This window comes from Fundulus heteroclitus, chromosome 13, assembly GCF_011125445.2.
Source record: "Fundulus heteroclitus isolate FHET01 chromosome 13, MU-UCD_Fhet_4.1, whole genome shotgun sequence".
NCBI lineage: Eukaryota > Metazoa > Chordata > Actinopteri > Cyprinodontiformes > Fundulidae > Fundulus > Fundulus heteroclitus.
The window spans coordinates 22,694,826-22,715,220 of record NC_046373.1 but is presented as its reverse complement, the minus strand read 5'-3'; the positions used below and the strand labels follow the sequence as shown (position 1 = coordinate 22,715,220).

General features: G+C 38.9%; 2 protein-coding genes across 3 annotated transcripts; both read right to left on the bottom strand.

The window, feature by feature from the left end:
- Positions 1-848: 848 nt before the first annotated feature.
- On the bottom strand, positions 849-9,084 carry jtb (jumping translocation breakpoint). The gene is made up of 6 exons (XM_012879286.3): positions 8,874-9,084; positions 6,709-6,974; positions 5,767-5,807; positions 5,601-5,686; positions 4,401-4,480; positions 849-1,976 (listed from the first exon to the last, which is right to left on the bottom strand). The coding sequence occupies exons 2-6, from the start codon at positions 6,795-6,797 to the stop codon at positions 1,820-1,822; spliced, it is 453 nt and encodes a 150-aa protein (XP_012734740.2). The 5' UTR covers positions 6,798-6,974; positions 8,874-9,084; the 3' UTR covers positions 849-1,819.
- A 4,113-nt stretch (positions 9,085-13,197) lies between these two features.
- On the bottom strand, positions 13,198-19,323 carry si:ch211-191i18.4 (uncharacterized protein LOC799350 homolog). 2 transcript variants are annotated; one of them, XM_036145435.1, is made up of 4 exons: positions 19,048-19,323; positions 17,870-17,983; positions 14,481-14,546; positions 13,198-14,191 (listed from the first exon to the last, which is right to left on the bottom strand). In XM_036145435.1, the coding sequence occupies exons 1-4, from the start codon at positions 19,147-19,149 to the stop codon at positions 14,180-14,182; spliced, it is 294 nt and encodes a 97-aa protein (XP_036001328.1). In that variant the 5' UTR covers positions 19,150-19,323; the 3' UTR covers positions 13,198-14,179. The 2 variants fall into 2 exon arrangements, with proteins under 2 accessions (XP_036001328.1, XP_036001327.1); XM_036145434.1 differs by lacking the exon at positions 13,198-14,191 and having other exon boundaries at positions 14,358-14,546; positions 19,048-19,322.
- Between the last annotated feature and the right edge of the window lie 1,072 nt (positions 19,324-20,395).

Here is a 20,395-nt window from a genome sequence, read left to right as displayed (position 1 = left end):
AAGTCAGAGCAATCTGACCAATCGGAGACCAGGGCTGAGATTCAAACCTGAATCCTCAGCAGAATTAGAGTTGAGCCAGCCAATCAACAGCCTGCACAGTGGACTACTTGGTACCTGTACCTGTAGAAGAGGCTTGTTCCTTCCAACCAACCAGCGTGGATGCTGGAGGATATTTTAGATATTTGCTGACCCCACGATGCCCTCTTAGCTGCAAGCTTCTCTTGTCTTTTCTACATTAATGAGGGGCTAAAAGAACTGGGCCATGGTGTCATTTATACCCCCAGGGGAAAAGAAAGACTCATTAAATGTTTGTAAAAACTGTAATCAACTAACAAACCTCTAAAGTGACGTTTATTTTTCAGGAATAGTTGAGGTGGAAAAAAGCTGCAGAAGCCATCATCTCCTGCTGTTTATGATGCAAACTAACTGCTTTCCTGCAAACCTGCAAACTCAAATCCCCAGAATTCTCAGCAGTTCTTTAAAAATAAAACCCAAACCCCATTTTTAATTTATGGTATTTCTTATAGTAGCCAGTGGTCAAGATTCAAACATAGAACCTGAAAAGTAACAGACTAAGCAAAGACCCAGAGGACTTTTAGACAAGAGAGTAATAAAATACAAATTGAATATTTTACTTTTCCCGCCTGCATAAGAAACCTCACAACGACTCCAGTTACATGTTGACAAATCCATTTACTCTGGTTTCATGTTTCTCTTCAGTTTATTTTGTCAGAAACTTCACAGAGAAACAACAAAAAAGAAAACCTGTCCAACATAAACATATTATTTACAATAAAAACAGAACGAAGCTGAAACACTCGGACACAGGAGCATAAAATCAACACAGCGTCTGTTCTGGATTTACTTCTTTTAGTGTGAAGGAGCGACCAATCAGAGCTCGGCCAGAGGAGATGTGAACCAATCGGGTGAAGAATAGCCGGTGACGTTCGACGGAGACGCATTTCAATCATTACGCACCGATCCTGTAAAACTTAGATATTTCCACACTTTCCTGATTATTTTAAACACATTAGGCAGGAAGAAAATGACAGGGAGGGAGAGAGGAAGGAAAAATTAATTAGTGAAGGAAGGGGGACACAAAGAAAGAAGGATTAAAGGACACAAGGAAGGAAGGGTACAAGAAAAATAAGGAAGGACATAAGGACAAAAAGGGGCAGAGAATAAGGTCTGAGAATACAAACACGTCTCCATACTCTTCTGTTTCCCTACTTATCCAGACCTGGAAAATACTGAAGTCAAATCCAGGACTATTCCAGGCTGCCCTGGAGCCAGAAATACAACCACACCATCCAACACGGATGTAAAGAAAGACCCGACCACACCGTGGATCTAACGCTCAAACCTGTGCAGGGAGTGAAGCTGAAGTAGTTTAGAAACAGCTGCCGCTTCCTCCGTCTGTGACACTTTAGCACGATGCCGCTTGTTTAGATAAAGTCTCAGCTGCTGTTTCTGTGACAAGTCAGTTTCACTTCTTTTCAGTTTGAGCCTCACTCGGTCCAAGTTCTGTTTTTTTTATCCTCAGATCCAGAACTAGTCCTTCCCTGATCTCTATAAACTCTGTACACTAAAATATATTCTACCGTTTGCATCATGGTTTAGGACTTTTCACCATCCTGGTTGGAGTTTTTTTTTTCTTTTCTTCCTGCTCGTTCGGCAGAGAAACAGTCGCTGGTGAAGAGGAAAACTTCACAGATGGTGGGGGGGGGGGGGAGCTCCACTGAAAACATCCTGACTGAGCAGCGTGGAATCCATTTTAAAATACTGCCACGGGACTTAAAAACCCAACGAGATCCTCTTCCTAGATGGATTCGATCTGTCGGCGGACCTTTTCAGAGGCAAGGCGATCCAGCCAGCGCTGACGGATCACCACCAGAACGGCGAAGACGACCGTCAGAGCCAACATGGCCGCCTCAAACTTCCAGAAGAGGTGTTCCTCCATCAGGGCGGAGCGGCAGCTGCGGGGAGAAGGACAGTTAGTACCCCGAGCTGTTTGCACCATTCTGGCTTCATCAAGCTCAAATCTAATTCACAAGTTCCTACAGTTTCCATGCAGAAGCTCCCGGTCCTTTACCTTAAATATAAAATATCACGGTTCATCGGGAATTTATGGCTGATATTTCTACAACGGGCAAGGTTTAAACATGAAAGCTGGAAAGAAGGAAGCAGAGAAGGATAGAAACAAGGAAGGGAGGAAGGAAGATGGACAGTAGGATGCAAGGAATGAGCACAAGGGAAGGACAGAGAGGAAGGAGAACACGAGGAATGAAGGAAGGACACATCAGTGGAAATGACAGGAGAAAAGGTAGGAAACCAAGAAAGAAGAAAAGATAGAATGAAGGAACTAAGGTTACAAGGAAGGAAAGAACTAAGGTCACAAGGGAATAAGGTGAGGAAGATCTAAGGAATTCAGAAAATAGGGGTGGGAGAAGGAAAGGAAAGAAGGAGGAAAAGTAAATCCAGATCTGGGGTCTCATGTATAAAGTTTGCATATGTACAAAACTGAAACGTGCAAATGTCACTTTCCACTAGGGTTGGACAATATAGAAAAAAAGTATATCGATAAAATAGAAATCATATTGATCGATATCGATAATTATCAAAATATTCAAAGTATATATTTGAAGTGCAGCCCTGCCCTTTTTTTTTTTTTGCTGTTCCTTAATACCATATTTTTAAGTAATGAACACTAAATTCAAACACAACCCTTTATTCAATCAACTTGTTACCAAAACTGTAAGTCTTAAAAAAAGAAACATGACAACGCAGCAGGTGAAGTGGTGAATTGCAGCCAAACTGCATGATGGTTCCTCTCAGACGTTCAATTTTACTCCATATCAGACTTTAATAGATCGACTTCATCGTAAGCTAAAACGGCCGTTGTCATTCATGCCTGCGCTGGTGACACATAAGAACCTTTCATATAAATTAATTTAAAAATGCCCATAAGCCATCTTAAATCGATTGTGGATCTGGACACAAAGCCTCAGAGGCCGTCCTCCAGCATTTAAAACAACAGTCAAGTTTACTTTTTAACAAGTTATTTTAATGCTGGCAACATCTGGGCTTTTACTAGGGCTGACCAATTTCAGCCCTAGTAACATAATTTTCAATATAATTGCGATTTAAAAAACGCAATTTCCAAATTGCAGAGTCTGCAATTTTTGGCTATGTAACAATCAGGGAATTAGACGCGTCCATTAGGTGTCGGTAAAATGTGTAAAGTGGGTTTACCTCCACATGGAAGGGAAGACAGTTGCAGCAGTGTGATAATCTAATTTTATTACTTGTTGTAGAGTTTATATAATCATACATAGCATTAAGTACAGGTCAATCAGTTTAATACATAGACTTGCATGTTGGTTGCACTTTATGTTCAACGAGGATTGATGTCCAAATCAATTAAAAGCTGTTCTCTTGAATAATATTCTGATTAATAGAAACATTAAAAGTTCATATTTAAAATAGTCCTCGTTTACAAACATCTTTATTTAGACGCCATTTTTGTTGCTTTTGGTTAATGCAGAGAAAAGTCAAAATTGCAATTTTGGTTGAAACATATTGTAGGCAGAACGCAATCATTTCTGCTCTGAGTTTAGATGCTGTGGGTCTTTTAGCAACTAATCTGCATGGAGAGGAAACTAATTGATTTGTTGTTTGTATATGTTTAAAAAGACATGATAAATTAAACTGGGGAAAAAAAAAAAAAAAAAAAAAAAAAAAAAAAAAAAAAAAAAAAAAATCGCATTAAATCGCAATATTAAGAAAAAAAAAAAAAAATCGCAATTAGATTATTTTCCAAAATCGTTCAGCCCTAGCTTTTACCTCTGATTACACGTCTGATAAACCCCTTTCTATTACATTTTTTCACAGTTCCTTTACTTTGTCTCCGTGGTTGCCATTTCACCATGAAAAAAAACAACAACAACAATCAGCTGACCCATTTTTAATCCACATTAACATTCACGAGGATCTTTGCGGCGACCATTCATGGTTTAAACTGGCGTGTAGAGGGCAGAACCTGAGGTGAAACCAGATACGCAAACATTCAGGTACAGCCTTGATCTGTAAAAGGGAAATTACATTCAGGTCTGAGTGAGCACGGGTTTATAGATCAGATTTTTGTTTGCCGTACCGCATTTTGTTTTACGTGGCATACGAAGACTTTTAGTGTGGATTCTATGCAAAGTTTTATAAATGAGACTCCTGGACTTTTCTGAAGTTTCAGTCCAGATTTTCCCAGACGGCCTGTCCAGATAAAGTCTCCTAGCAGAAAGGTGATGCCCTAAATGTATTAAAGGTTTCCTGACTGGTCTCGTTCTCTAAGAGGAAACCATTAGTAATCTGTGGCCTCCAGTCAGCCCCGGTGGTCCAGCTCTGACCTCTTATACTCCTCTTTGCTGGTCTTGGTGCAGTTCACTCTCTCCACGTATCCCGTCTGTCTGCAGGCCGGCTGCGTCTTCTGAAACACAAACAAACGTTCAAGATGTTAACATCGTCAGACATTGGAGACCCGGCTTATCGTCGGCTCAGAACTGGTTCTTCTCGTGATCCAGGCGCTCAGATGTAAACTTTCTCAGCGTAGGCTAAAAACCCGAAGCTCAGCGGGAGATTCTCGCCGTAAGCTAACTGACTGAAAATACATCAGTGTCGTAAGATTTCAACAAAAACGTGAGACAAAACATTTAACCAAATAATGTTATCAAATGTATTTTGTTTCATGCGCAAAATAGGGGGCAGCGTTGCATTTGTCTATGCTGTATGCTCATATGCCTGATCGCAGAAAGTAACAGAGTCCTGAGCTCAGGAACAATCACCATTTGTGAAAATGTTCCTTCACTGTTTGAACGCATACACTGCAAAAAGGGAACTAGAAGAAAGTAAAGTTTTCTTGAAATTAGTGTATTTTTCTTTGATTTGAGCAAGAAAATACAACTATTTGCTAATAGAAAAAATATTTTTTGCACTCAAAATAAGAACAATTCATCTCCATCTTATTTCAAAGGCAGAATATCTAATTATCTTATTTTAGAGGTAAAAATACTCATTCCATTGGCAAATAGTCTTATTTACCTTCTCAAATCAAGGAAAAATACACTCATTTAAAGAATATTTTACTTGCTTTTAGTTAATTTTTGCAGCGTAAAACAATAAAAAAAGACTTTGAATTTTGGGGGAAAACAGGATGGAAAGCATTTTAACAACCTTGGTTTAGCTCGATAGCGCTAACCAGCTCATGTCAAGGAGGAAATTATTTTCTTCTTGTAAAACTGAAAACTTGTTTCACTATTTCATCTCCAGTATGGTAGAGAACCTACAACCTGATTCAGCATGAAAGCTTCCCTGGAACAGGCTGTAAATACCAGACGCGCATACGACTCAGAGATGCTAAATGTGTGCCTCACATCTGTGGGCTGCGAAAAACGACTTACTCCCATAAGGATTTATTAGTTTATTGAATCAAAATTATTCATAGAAGAAATAGTGAGTTAAAAACAGATGTTCCAGTCTCATGAAAATTAACTTGAAAAGATATTTATGATTAAATCAGAAAAAGGGGTAAAAGATCCCCGTTAGCTTACGGCGTTGAAGTCGCTGCAGCGATTGCATTCCTCCAACACCACGAAGTTCTCCAGCAGCCAGCAGGGGGCGACAGCAGGCTTCATTGCTGATACAGAGGAAGATGAAGACGTTAAGACGGGTTTTTAACTCGCGGAGGGTTTCGGGTTTGAAGCAGCGAAGGCCTACCTGTTGTCTTCTCCTCACTCAGCAGAGCTGCTCCAAACACTCTGAAATAAAAAAAACACATCAAGCATCTAAAATCACCTCTCGGTTTCACAGGCTGATCAGAGCTGTCCGAATAGTGCAATCAGTAAGGAAGGAGGTAGGAAAAGGAGACTGCATGCTTCCTCTCGCGGCTAGTTTTGCCTAAAATTGTCCATGTTGTGTTTCCGTCACGTAATGATGTCAGAGTTAAAGGCTGTCCCCACGATTAAACTGTTGACCCGATGAAAGTTCAAGGAGCAGCAGCTCAAAGCTATTAAGGGTATATGGATGGAGCCAGAGACTGAAAACTCTACTGGAGGCAGTAACTACCAATCCTGGATACTTTTCTAGACCCTTGATTCTGGAAAAAAAGCTGAGTTTTAGGAGTCTAAATGTCCACAAGAGAAGAAAAGGAATGATAAAAAAAGAGATTGATGAAACTTTTAAACATAGGATAGGAAATATGCTGGTGAAGATTCTCAGTCATCCAGGTCATGGTCATTTCAAAAAAAGTAAAAAACAAAGCAACTGGACTTGTTTTTCGTAGTTGAAGACGTTTCGCTTCCTCTCCAGGAAGCTTTCTCTATTCAAAAAGTCTGGAGTAATGTGCAATACCAAGCTTTGGCAGCAGTATAAAGCTTGGTACTCCACATTACTCCAGACTTTTTGAATTGAGAAAGCTTCCTGGAGAGGAAGCGAAACGTCTTTAACTACGGAAAACAAGTCCAGTGGCTTTGTTTTTTTTTACTTTTTTTGGAAAGGATGGGAAAATAAAACTGTTTTTCCATTTAGTCTTTTTTTTTTACACTTATCAAGACTAAAAACTCGTTATTGTTCCAGATTTTAGGCCTATGTGAACAAAATTCAAATACCGGAAAGAGATAAAATTGTTATTTTCATAGATTAACAGAAGTTTAGACTCACCTGAGCGAGACGAGACCCCAGAACAGCGCGTGGATGAGGAGGGCTCGAGGTCGACAGCAAGCCACCGGGATCCGACAGTCGCTCTCCATCAGTCTGCCTCTCCAGCTGGAGGCTGACAGCGCAGCCACCCTGCCTCTCTGCTGCTACCAGCAACCCCGCTGGTTCTGGACCCGCTGCGCTCTTACCCTCGGATTAGCTCGCTGTCTGCGTTGCTTACATGGTGCTCAGGCGGGACTGAGTGAGTTAAGGCAACAGGCTGCTGAGACCTGAAAGATATAAAACAAAACGGATTAATCAGGATTTTCACCCTTTTATTGACTTGCTGCAGAGCCGGTTTACCGCTTTTATGGCATCTAGACTAACTTGGATCATGTTTATTTCAGGATCTATAACTCTGGACCAACCTTTATTAGCTGGAGCCTTTCGTAGGCCACGCACACAGATGTGCATCGACTCACCCGTATGTACCCATGTCTGCATTTACGCCTTGTGCACATGCAGGTGAACGTGAAAAAGAAAACCTTTAATTGTTTAATTCAAGTTTCTCTCATCGTTCTGTGTAGGTACCAGATTTCAGCAGCTTATAGAAACACACTCCTAATGTGACGATGAGCTAAACCCGCCAGCAAGTCATTCTCTTTATCCATCAGCTGGAAAACTCTTCATTCCTCACTTCATGGCCCAGCTTCCCTGCGTCGTTTTGCAGCTTTCTCGTCATTTCAATATAAAGACTAGCAATGCCGGTTTCAACATTAAAAAAAAAAGTTTAATTTTGTAAACTAAAATGTACCTGACTGCTCATTTTTTATTACTTTAATCCCAGAAACCTGTGTAACACAGACACATGTGTGTTCAAAAGCAGCCCGTGACGCAGTTAATGGTTTTCTTTTTATCACCTTAGCGTGTTATTATACTTTAATGTGCACAAAAACATGTCACAGTCTCTTTGGCATTCAGGCCAGCAGGCGCCCTGATTGAGAGTCGCTGTCCTAGACTACAGGGAGCGTCTTTAAAAGCCCAGTTTGGTTGCACCAAGATAGGGTATTAGTGCTCAGTTTGATATTTTATACCCTGTGTCAGATCCACCGCCTCAGTTCAACCTAACGGGTAGTGAAGAAACCCTTTAAACCCTTTAAAGAAATGCCACATGAACACATTCAGCCAGTAACCAAAATATCAATGGATATGATGTTAAAGCCAAGGTGTGACGTGGCAAGTAAAAGATAAACCATGAAGATTTAAAGTAAATCAATGTCAAACCCACTGCAATTAATAAGCACGTTAAGCTGTCAGATAATCGGAGAAGGGAAAAAAGTCCAGTGGCGGAAAATTATGACCAGAAGTGACATAAATTTCAACGCTGTGCAGTAACTCCTGTATATAGACAGACACTGTCATTGTGAGAAAAACCAAAGGCAGCAACAATAAGTTCAATCAAAAAGACGGCTATGGGGAGAAACATACAGACATATAGATGAAAAATATATTTTACTGTCCCATTTTAGTTTATCTTACCCGCACAAAGAAAAGTAACCGGTCGCTGAACAAATTCAAAAGCTAAATTCACAACTTTTGCCAACATCTCTGTCTGACCCATGAGTTTCAAGCACAATAGATGGAGTGACATAAAAACTGCAAAGTCCAAAGAAAGCCTGGAAAACCACTAATCAGAGCCACTTTTATCAATCACTATATAGTATTTATATAATTAAGAAGCACAGTACGAGGAAGCAAGGAATAACCCAAGAGTTTATTTGTGTGTCATTGAAATGACAGGAGGTCTGAGACCATAATAATAATAATAATAATAATAATAATTCTCTTTTCATGCAAATAAAAACAGCGTTTCCTCCCATTTCCTGCTTTGTAAATAAATGACACCGACACTGTTCCACGTGTAAGCAGATCAGGATTATGTGACCAGCAGATGGCTAATAATCAGCTGATCAATAGCGACTACAACGTCAACAGATTCGCTAACCGGCTAACACACAGCTAGCATAATAACACTTTCCCAGTCTGAACAATATTTATTTCTTTATTGTAGACATAACACGAAATCCGCGCGACAATAGCAGTGATTTACAATCCTCCCACGCTCAGTGTTTACCTACAAAAAAGAGAAGCTAACGTTAGCCGCCGTTAGCTCGACTCTGAGCACTTACCGTGGTCCGCCATTTTTTAGCTCCAACGGGGGATCTGGGGGAGGAAGAGGAGCCGGTTTACAGCGACGGGCGGTTCAGGCTGTCCGTTAAATAAACCGGAGACCGGACAGAGAGACCGAACAGGTTCACACACTGGTACCGGATTGTTAGACGGCGGCCCCTGCTCGCGTCGACGGGATAAAGCCGAGAAACGTAGACCCCCACTTCCGGAAAGGACACTTCAAAATAAAAGCGCGCAGACAGACGAAATAACCTGAACTTTAATGGTTTTATTAAACATTGCATTCAAAAGACAATATTAAGAAAACAACAACAAATTAAAATGAAGTTGACATTTGTGAACAGTATACATTTAATTGACAAAACAAAGGTTATCTCAAGGCATGTAAAACATTTAGAATGTCTTGATGTCCAAAAACTGTTTATTGAGACCTGCGAACAAATGTTCTTGCTGGACAATATGGCCAAAACATATATCATGATATATCCTTTAATTTCGGTCGATATAATATAATTACGATATTTATCTAAATAATATTAAAGCTTTAAAGAGAAGAATGCCCACACCAGATGCCTGAACAAACTTGTGACTATTATTCTGCTATGTTGATAAAACTCCTCTGATATAACATTATCAAAATATTTGCTTTAAAAAAAACGAACGGATAAAACTACATTTTTCCCAGAACGTCAGTCAGTGGCAATTGCTTAAATCATATACCTCATGTATATTGAAATATTGTTAAAGTCATATCACTGTTATTGAATAAACTTACGTTGTGATATATATTGATATTGAATTATTGTCCACACCTAGTTCTTGTCAGTGATTTATTGAGTGAAGTCCCTCAGAAAAATACATTTTGGCCTCCGGAACTTCATAATTTCCATTAGGGAGCTCCTCGTGGACTAAAACATTATGATTTTTAGTGCTTTGCTGATGTCATGATTTCATCATTTGCATCTTGTTGAGCTTCATAATCTCATCACCATCTTTAGATGCTTCCTCTGAGAGTTATCTTCAGCAGTGGCCATTAAACTCCATTATCTTCCTCTAGATTAACCACAGTTACAGCCAGAGTCTCCCTACTGATTACTGAATGTTATCAACAAGAAAAATCTATTATGTACTTCCAGAATCACCTCAGGGAATGCTTGTAGCTCCTCTAGAAGTGAATAACTTCTTCACTGGCCTCTGATAACCTAGCTGGCTAAAAGGTTGTTAACCTTTTATAATGACCTCCACTGATTTAATACAATTCAGTTCAATTATATATACAACACATATTCACAAATTATATTTCAAGACATTTCACAAGACAAACAGGTCCTAGTAATATATCCAGTTTGACAAGACCAAATGGAAATCAAATTGATACAATTCAAATACACTATACTACTGTTCAACAGGGACGTGCAGAGGGGGGGGCGGGGGGGGGGGCTTGAGCACCTGCCCCTTTGCCCTTTGGTGCCCAAAGTGCCCTTTTGTCAGGTTTTTTTTTTTTTTTTTTTTTTTATTTTTTTTTTTTTTTTGTGCGTGTTTGTTGGTGTGTGTGTGCATGGTGCATGTCCAAAAGAATAATAATTTAGATCTACCGTGGCTGGTTACATGATCCACATAACGTACCCTCACTCTGCCCTACTTTTCCTCTCGCAGCTCCCAGCTCCGCTGCCTCACGCTGGCCAGTCTGTCCTGCCCACTGAGCTATATAATACACTGGAGTGCTAATCACCGTCTGTTTGAACGAGTCGCTTTGAAGCCACCAGCCGCCATATTGGTACTCCCTATTTCCCCCCAGTAACTAGGGAATATGTGCGCTACAGCATCGAATAACGAGGATTTTCTCATGTTCAGGGGGGGCTTAAGACTTTTAAAATGTCAAATGCCATATACTTTTATGTTATGTTCTAAATCTATCAAGTACTGAGAAAGTCATGTGCTGAAATATTTTGCATTTTATTCATTTAAATATATATGTTTAACATTTATAAATATATAAATAACAATGTACAAAAACATATATTTACATATGTGTATACATATATACATATACACATACTTATATATACATATATTTAATATGAATAACATGTAAAATATTTCAGTACCTAATTTCCTAGTAGTTAATAGTGTTAGTACATCCACTGACTGTAGAATTACCTGTGAAATATTTTCACACAGTCAGAAAACTGCTTGTTGTTGCAACCAAATTCTATGGGATTCTGTGAGAGTAGGGAGTAGCAAGATGGCGGCCAGTGACTTCAGTTTTTCGGCAAAATCAGCACTCCAGTGTATAATATAGCTCAGTGGTCCTGCCCCTTTAAATCTGCAGCACACTTGAATGTGCTCTGTGCTGTTTAACTCCACTGTCATTGGTTATACTGCTTTAAATCCCGCCTTCCCTCTTTCTGATTGGCTGTTTTCTAGTCTGTCCTTGTGCGTGCTTGCTTGGAGAGGAGATTTCAGTTTTACAGTTATCATACAGGAATACTGTGGTTACCACAATTAATACTAGGCTACGGAACTAGTCCCAGTTAAGAAACGAATTATCTGCAGTAAAATAGGTGAAAGCTGCTGAGTGCAGTTCTGTAAAGAAGCAGGCGAGAGAGTTTTGATTTATGGAACTTGAGAAATGTAAGTAACCAACGTTAGCATCTCAAAATAGCATCTAGTATAATGCATTTATCAACAGAAACCTAATCTGTTTTATAAAACTAAATATTTTGTGCCAGGCTGGAGTTCTGAAGCCGGCTGGAAAGATGGAAAAGCAAAGACTGTAGGCTATTAAAAATTCTGATTCTTAGCCACAGCTGCCTGAAAAAGAAAAGGTGAGGGTTTCCCTTTTACCAATATTTCGTTGCTATTATTGTTTAATTTTTTTGTTGACCCTCTGATGCAGTTCAGGTATAAATAGCAGGTGATATTTCTTTTATATGATATACAACACAACAACACTATATGCTGCCTAAACAACTGCTATATTTTGTTTAGACTTTTACTTATTTATAATAGCGTAATTAGGATTTCACAAAATGATAGTGCTATTTATTTCACTATTTCTACTTCTAGAATTAGAATTACGACAAATACAACCGAGGAAACACTATTTACATTGCTTTTATTGTACAAAGATTTCCACACTGTCTATTAGTAAATTAGTGCAAACCAGGGGCGGAGCTAGACATTCTTATCATCAGGGACTTAATCCATAAAATATTACTTCATTACGAGGGTAATTTGGTACACCAAAAAAGTAAAAAGTATTTAATCTGTTGATATGGTCGTAAAATTTATTTAATATAGGCCTTAACGTATCTTAAAGTTTTATCTGCTGTTCTTTATTAGTCTTACTAGTATATACCAATAGTATGTGGTTCTCATTTGAGTGATGAAATGGACAACCACTCATGAAACAATTCAGTTTTGGTGTCACCAATCTTACTCAAAGTACAGTATTGGGTCCTCCATGCTCCTTATGTATTAAGATATACTGCACATTTAAACATCGACAACTCACTATTGTTAGGGAAATAATTTAATTGTCTGAGAAGATGTAGGTAAGGAGAAGCTGTTATCTACTCTTCAGATATATGATGTAAGAAATGTGTTTGGAATGTTGCAGATGGTAAAAATTGATAGGTCTCTGTTGCTGGTAAGTTCAAATGCAAACTTTTTCAAAGTGGGAAAAAAGTCTCAATTCAACGTTCATCAGATCGGGCGCTGCTTTATAATTTATAATAATAATAGAACTTTATTGATCTCACAATGGATAAATTCACTTCTGCATCTTCACCCATCCCCTTGGTGAGCAGTGGGCTGCCACTGTGCGGCGCCAGGGGAGCAATCGGGGTTAAGTGTCTTGCTCAGGGACCCAGGATGGTAGTCTGTGGGAGTTGAACTCAGAACCTCTGGGACCCAAGATCAATGCTCTAACCACTAGGCCACCAGATTAACAAAAAGCATCTAGTGTGTGTCGTGCTTATAAAATTTGTATAAATGTAGTAAGAAATACTGCTTTTCTCTTTAGACAGAAGAAACGTGCCCTGACGCTCAAGTCAAGCATAAAGAAATAGGAGCATGCACACTGCGTAGGACCAATGATGTCAGAGCAATGAAGTGTCCCTAGGGTTAAAGTTCAAATCAAAGTTCATATCAAACCTACGCCCTTGATTCCATGTTACATTCTTTATAGTATGGGTTGGTACATTTCAGCCGGATGTATAGCAAGGTATGTTTCTGTATCGTGTTTTAAATCCGTGCCCCATGTGCCCTCTTTTAAATTTGAGCACCTGCCCCTTCAACGGTCTCTGCACGTCCCTGCTGTTCAAACTCTAATGGGCAACATTATAATTACAAACTATAAGATAGGGGGTGTAAAATAATTATAAAGACTAAAGAAAATTAATACAAACAGAGGAGAAAAGCTGCACAATGATCACAAGTTTTTAGAGATCTGGTGTGACATAATTCCCGAAGATTTTTGAGTTTTTCGATCTGCTTAATAATGAATAGAAAGTTTTAAATCCATTAATGAAACAGGGGAAGGAGGGCTTATTACACCTCCACTTGCTGGATTGAATGTGGTATTTAACTAAAAGAAGGACTATATTTATGGCATCAGAGAAATCTGAACCCTCATAGAATAAAATGGCATCAGCGTCTGAAGAAGAACAGTGGCAGCTTGTCAGTAGCAGGAAAACAGTGTAAACATAAATTAAAAATACAAAGTAATTATCACATCAGTTCCCTCATGAAATGTGCCTGGTTTTCAGCAATCCCTTTCTCTTTTGGGTTTTTCATTAATTTATTTGTGTATTTTGTCCTAATTTTAACGTTTCAGTGCCGAGGTGCAGCGGGCAAACTAGTGTGTATACGTCCTAACACGTTTGGCTGACATGTGTCTTTAAGCTGGTCTCTAATTGGTCACTTGAAGATTTCTCCTCAGGTGCAGCTCTCAGGCTGGTACCCATCTCCAGCAGTACATTGGGGGTACACCATGGATTGGTTTTGAGACACACAGCAGACTGTGAGGAAGCTGGAGTAAATCCACACTATGGATATATTAGTGATTCTAAATTGTTGTTTGGTGTGAATGTTTTCTATTAGTCCTCTCACTCAACGCCAGGAGGGAGTGCTCCCCCTACATGTCAGGGAAATATGTAAGAGTTTGACCGTAACGTGAACATTTATTATGAAGGCGAAGCACTGACACTTCCGGTAGTTTCTTCAGCTGAGTTGGAATCGTTTGTGTTGGCGGAAGTCAGGCAGTGGAGCCACACCGCCACCCATAGGCGAAGGGTTAGAATTACACCTCCACCTGGGCACAGGTCAGAATCACCTCTAAATGTTCTGCAATCCAAAGAAATATTAAATATAAATCCAAAAGGGGAACTTCATAACCTCTGAAATAAAATAAATATTTACGTGTAATTTATTTAAATATTGGGTTTAACATGAAAACATAGAGAAAAAAAAATCCTTGGTTCATTTGAAAAACAAAGTTTATTTGGAGCAAAGCAAATCTTTCTGCTCGTTGTTCTTGTTGTTGGTCAGATGCTGTGAAGGAAGAAATGCGAACACCTGGAACCTCGAGGGCATCGACACACCTGACCAGGTGGAGTCCTCTGTCTCCTCCACCAGCTCCGGCCCCAGCAGAACTTCTCCAGGTTACACTGAGAGGAGGAGAAGGACAGAGGCACCGACTGAGTTATACAGGATCGATTTTAGTTTAGCTTTACACTCAGGGCTCCCACACCCTCTGCTATGCGAATTTTCAGAGTTAGATGCACTTTTAGCTAATTTCAGAAGTAAAACAGACAGGTTTGATAAGAGTTTATGACATATTTCTACAGCTGTCAGGCTTTAGAATGGATGGGTTGATCTTTCAGACTATATGTTGTAGAACCAGAAGTGGGTAAAGTAGTCAAATATTATTAAAAAGTAAAAGCAGGAAAAAAAAAGGGCCACTAGTGCCACAAAAACCCAGAAAAAAAAAATAAATAAAGTAAAAGTACCATATTCTTACTTAAGCAGAAGTAAAAAGTACCCATCTAAATAACAATGACTCACGTTAGAGCAAAACTAATATTTGCTAAAAAGGACTACAGAAGCAGTGAGAAGTTGAGTAGTAATGTACATATTTAATTTATGTAAACGATGTAATCATACAGTCAAAATGTGAACTCGTGGGCTGTTTCTGGAACTTTAAATGATAAAATCAGGAAAAAAAGGAGTAAAGTTAAATCACATTATTATAAGATAACAAAGTTGAGAAAAATAAAGACACATTTCCAAACTTTAGTTTTCCACAACAGAAAAACCTTTGAAACTAATACTCGCAGCAGGTAACCTATACTTGTAAAAACAGCAGAAACTACTTCCAGTGACTATATCTACTGTTACTTGACCACCAAATGGCACAGCAAAAATAAGAAAAGTTAAGCACTGTAACAGTTTTGTTACTTCAAAACAATATTAGTCAAGAAGAGGTAAAAAGTTTGGGGCAGTAAAACTACTCCTAAAAGTCATTTTTTGTTTTTCAAAAGTTAAATGTAACTAGTTACTACCCACCTCTGTATAGAATAAAACACGGAAATATAAATTATTTAATTTAAATGTAATTTAAACTTCCAGTAACTGTTTATATAATGTTTGTGCCTTAACATTTTGCTCCAAAGAGATGAACAACCAAAGCAGAAAAGGAAACTAAAACCTGACCTGAAGCGTGTCAATAAACACTAATTGTAGAGCGGCATCCATGCATCTATTATTTACTTCTCAGTATGACAAAAATCAAGGTTCTGGTTGTAAAAATATTAAACTCATGGTTGGATTTGACCGAGCTAAAAGGTGAATGTGGCAACCTATGCATTTTTTTTTTTTTTTTTTTACATTCAACCTGGAAATAATCTGCTTCTATTTATGATCAGAAATGTAACTTTCAGGAGATGTTTTGCAGATGATTAGCACCTGAGCAATAAAAAGTGAATTAATACATGCAAGGAAATTGCCAAAAGAAATATTTTACTTAATAAGTACACAGCAGTCCTTGTGCGTTTGCACCATTGGCGAAAAACTGTGAACAACCTTAAAATTGAAAAAAATCTTACTGCAGTAGAATAATCTCAAGAAGGAAAATTGCTAATAGTTCCAGTTTTTAATTGGAATATATTTAGTTGAGGCAGACAAATATCCACATTAAGAAACTGCTTTCAGCAAACTCACCTCAAACATAATTATGCACCCTTATTGATGATACATTATAACCTCCTTAAGCCAAACAGATAAAACTTTTGTTTTCTATAACATTTCACATATTTGAAGTCTACAGATATCCAGATAATCCAGAGGCCCTGGTCTTCTCTTCAGCTCACCTGCATGTTTTTTATTATATGCTTTGGGTCTGAGGACTGATATGGCCCTGGAAGAAGGCTTAGTTTTGGGGAGTGAACCATTTTTGTGTCGATGTGGCCATCAGATCAGGCCATGCCCTCAAACAAGGCTCCCATCTGCGCTGACTTGGCCCAGTGTTTGGGATTGCCAAATTTATACTCGATATGTTATTTCAAAGAGTTAAATTCTAGGTCCAGCCGGAAATGAACAAACCCACAGCATCACACATCCTCCACCTTCCATAACAGTGGTCACTAGTTGATTTTTTTTTTTTTTCCATTCTTTGTTTCAAAGCAGACCCGCCGGGAGTTTTTAGCTGCTGACCAGATTGTTTACAGTCTTAAAAGACGCAAAGCACACTGATGGAGACGCGACTGTGAAACTTCACACATAGAAATGTGTGATAGTTGGACATAAAAGGCTATTTTAGCACCAAAGAAACACATAATCAAAGGCTTTACTGTGGTTTGACCTGACCAGTAAGCTCCAAGATGCTCCCCGCTGCTGTTTGTGCTCTGACAGTGAATCAATGAATATATTTAATAAACCTCCTTCCCTTCCTGCTCAGTGGGGACGGTGGCAAAATAAACTAAGGTCCAGTTACTGTCACGTTCTGTTCTGGTTTATGTTTATTATTTGGTTAAAGTAGCTCTTTTCGCCCTTGGATTTATTTCCGTTTTTGGATTCTAGTTTAGCCCCTTTATTGTGTTAGTTATCTGGTCCCTGTTTTAGCTCTGCTTTTAGTTCTGTGCTTGGTTTGCTTGGTTTTGTCTTAGGGTTATTTTCTAGTGTCCTGTCTGCTCCCTTAATCACTCCCACCTGTTCTTGATTAGTTTCCTTCCGCTCACCTGTTCTATCCGCCTATTTAAACCTGCCTTAGTTCTCTGCTCCCCGTCGGTTCGTCACACTTGTCACCCATGTGTCTGCTGCCTCAGTTTGGTAAGAGCTCCCAGCACATCATTGATCCTGTCTGTAACTTGATCTGTTTTGTTCTGCCCAGTTCTGTTGCCGGTTCCCTGTCAAGTTGTCTGGATGTCTGCCTTACCCTTTTTGGACCCTGTTCTGTTTGACTGTTTTGATTCCCTCACCTTCCCTCCATTAAAACACCGTCAAAAGCTTTTCTACAGTGTTTGGCTGAATTCTGGGTTCTTCACCACATCATTCATTACAGTTACATCCCGCATAATGGGAATTACTAATTAGCAAAACTGAGGGAGGTACAAATAAGAAAAACAATTACAAGTATTTTGAAGCGATGCCAAAGAAATTATTTTATCAACAGCATTTAAATGAAATCTAGTTTATTTACATGGGGCTAATTCACAGCTAATGTAATTTCAAGGCATTGCTGCACTTCCCAATAAAGGGTTTTCTGACCCACTGAATAAAGGTGCTTAAAACAAGTGTTTGGTGTGTCTGAAGGTTTTAGTGCAATTAACTGTGAATTCATCCTAAAACTTTTTACACAGGTGATACAAAGCGTGTAAGTCAACATGGTGCTGAGATGTTTACAAAATGTTCAATCTTTTTCTTTTAGTTGTGTGAAAGACAACAAAGGAATCTCTGTGTTGATAGAGTGCCGAGTCGGAGGGGGGGGATTTACCACAACGGTGACTCTGCGTCTCTTCAGGCGACGGCAGATACCAGGAAGACGCATAAATTCGTGCTTCTTCAGTGAGCTGACAGGGTCTGACTCAGGGTTTGCAGAAACCTTCTCCTAAAAAGGGAGCAGAGAGATGTTTCACCTCCTTCGTCTGATCATAGAAACTGAATAAGTGCAGCAGATGTCAATTTCCATGTAGCATGAATGTAGGATTTAGTGGATGTGCAATGAAAGGAGTTGGGAACCAACATCTTGAAAGGTCAGCTTTAAACACAGATGCATATTTGCTGTAAGGCAAGGCAAGGCAAGGCAAATTTATTTATATAGCACAATTCAGTACAAGACAATACAAAGTGCTTTACATGATTAAGATATACCAAAATAATAAAATGTAGATAGAAAATAGAATAAAAGCAAGTAGGGATAGAATGTAGTAACAAAAAAGAACATTAAAAACAGTAAAACTGTTTAACTAGAACAGTCAAAGGCAATTTTAAACAGATGTGTTTTTAATCTTGATTTAAAAGAACTCAGGCTTTCCGCACTTTTACAGTTTTCTGGAAGTTTGTTCCAGATAAACGGAGCATCTACCTTGTGTTAACCCTGTAAACAAGTAATTTTAAAGTACAATAAAAAATAATCAATAACGATCACTATTTTTCTGATTTGAAATATTTAAGCTGCTGTTTTGTATGGGGGGGGTTGATCACATTCAAACATGCTCCAGGGCAGGCAGTCTGTTGACATGGACTTAGCTGAACAAAGAAGGATTTTATTTAAAAGAAATTACAGATCTGTACACCAATCTGGAGGGATCTTCATCCAAATGTAGAATAATCCCCGTTCTTCAAAAACAGCCTCTTTTATTTACCTTTATCGTTCCAGAGGCAGGCACTTTCTATTTTTAGCATCCCACAGGCTGTGCCTTCGACTGTCTTGAAGCACATTAAGGCAGTCATAGCTTGCTTTTTTTAATCGTTCTCACTTTGGGTTTAGAAATGGCTCTCCACGCCTTACCTGAGGCCTCAGGACCTCAGGTTGGATCAGCTACTACACCCCAAAAACAACATTTCTGACATTTTAGCTTTTTCAGGACCCAAATTAATGTTTTATCTATTCTCTACTTTCTTATGTCCGTTTGTTTTTATTTAAGTTCCTCAGCTCACACCCTGTCTTACCTGCAGCGCTGCTGGGGCAGGAGTGAAGACCGGCAGGCTGCAGTGGAGCCTCTGCAGAGGGCAGATCAGCAGCAGAAAAACAGCACAAGCATTCAGCTTCATCTGTCAATCATACGCTGCCGATCATCTGTGAAACAATAGCTCCTCTGGCCGTCCGGACCCTTCTGCTGCTTCTTACAAAAGCAAACCGGCTGAAAGATAAAACAGACCATAAATATGACAGAAGGGAAAACAGAAGTAATCCTCTTAGTCTGGTTTACGAGTCATGTGATCACATGATGGCATGACTCGGATCCCCTACCAAAAAAATATCTGCCGCAGATCACAGGTAGCACGTCACAGTCCGCGTTTCCATCCATGTTGAAAATGATTTAAAAGAAGTTTGTGTTTTTAGGATGAATCAGGGGCCGAGCCGATCAGAACGGACTCAGGGAAAAGCCCCTGGACCTGCTGCTCTTCAGATGAGGACTAAAAACAAGGGAAACAATCAAAGGAGGGGAAATAAAATAAAGGATGAGAAACAAAAAAAAAAAAAAACACAGCAGGTTGAAGAGATCACTAAAACAAAACCAGGATCAGAAACAGCCCCAACTCAGCTTCCTTCACTATTTTCTTGTCAATATTATAAACTCTTCTAGCCTCAAATTCCCTGAAGTCCAAATCCCTTTTAGCCCATTTTATAGTTTTAATAGATAAATAAAAAGTTGAATTTTAAATATTGAAACCTAGAAAGGAATGAAGCATTGATGGACTTATTCAGATGTAATCATCTGATTTATTCATAAGGCCGATCTACAAATATCGTTACAGCACACAAAACTAAGACGTTTTGGATGAAAGAATAGCTCAATCAATGGATAAATGGATTAAGCTCTAAAAATTTTATTTTTACTGCAGGATCCTGAGTAAACATGATTTACTGTGTTTGGATAATTTGATCAAACATCATTTTGGTGTTTGAAGTTCTTCACGGACCAGGTGCTCCTCCGCTGCAGGAATTCATTAAGAAAAAAGAAAATCAAAGCAGCTCAACCAGGGCGAGTCTGAAAGAAGACCGTCTTGTCCCTTTCAGGAAAATTGACTTTTGGATCGGCAGTATTCTCGCATCATGCTTTACAAACATGGAATATAAAACCTGTGGTTACACCTGATCAGACAGCTCTTAAATCATTAACTAAGCACTTAAAAGTTTGTCTATTGAACCGTCAAAGCTGCTCCCACAACCTGACATGAACTTATCTCGGGTTATTTTCTGTTACTTTTACTATTACAAACATGTTAGCTGTTTAAAAACAGCACATTAATTATATTTTACACGTCTATTTTTTAATTAACTAGTATTTATTAG

Excerpts from the sequence above, each read along its gene's own strand:
- jtb (XM_012879286.3), bottom strand. The coding sequence starts at position 6,797 with ATGGAGAGCGACTGTCGGATCCCGGTGGCTTGCTGTCGACCTCGAGCC. Across the intron at positions 5,808-6,708 it reads TGGGGTCTCGTCTCGCTCAG|AGTGTTTGGAGCAGCTCTGC; the intron begins GTGAGTCTAAAC and ends TTTTTATTTCAG. Across the intron at positions 4,481-5,600 it reads GCTGCAGCGACTTCAACGCC|AAGACGCAGCCGGCCTGCAG; the intron begins GTAAGCTAACGG and ends TTTGTGTTTCAG.
- si:ch211-191i18.4 (XM_036145434.1), bottom strand. The coding sequence starts at position 19,149 with ATGAAGCTGAATGCTTGTGCTGTTTTTCTGCTGCTGATCTGCCCTCTG. Across the intron at positions 17,984-19,047 it reads CTGCCCCAGCAGCGCTGCAG|GAGAAGGTTTCTGCAAACCC; the intron begins GTAAGACAGGGT and ends CTCCCTTTTTAG. Across the intron at positions 14,547-17,869 it reads GACGCAGAGTCACCGTTGTG|TGTAACCTGGAGAAGTTCTG; the intron begins GTAAATCCCCCC and ends TCCTCCTCTCAG.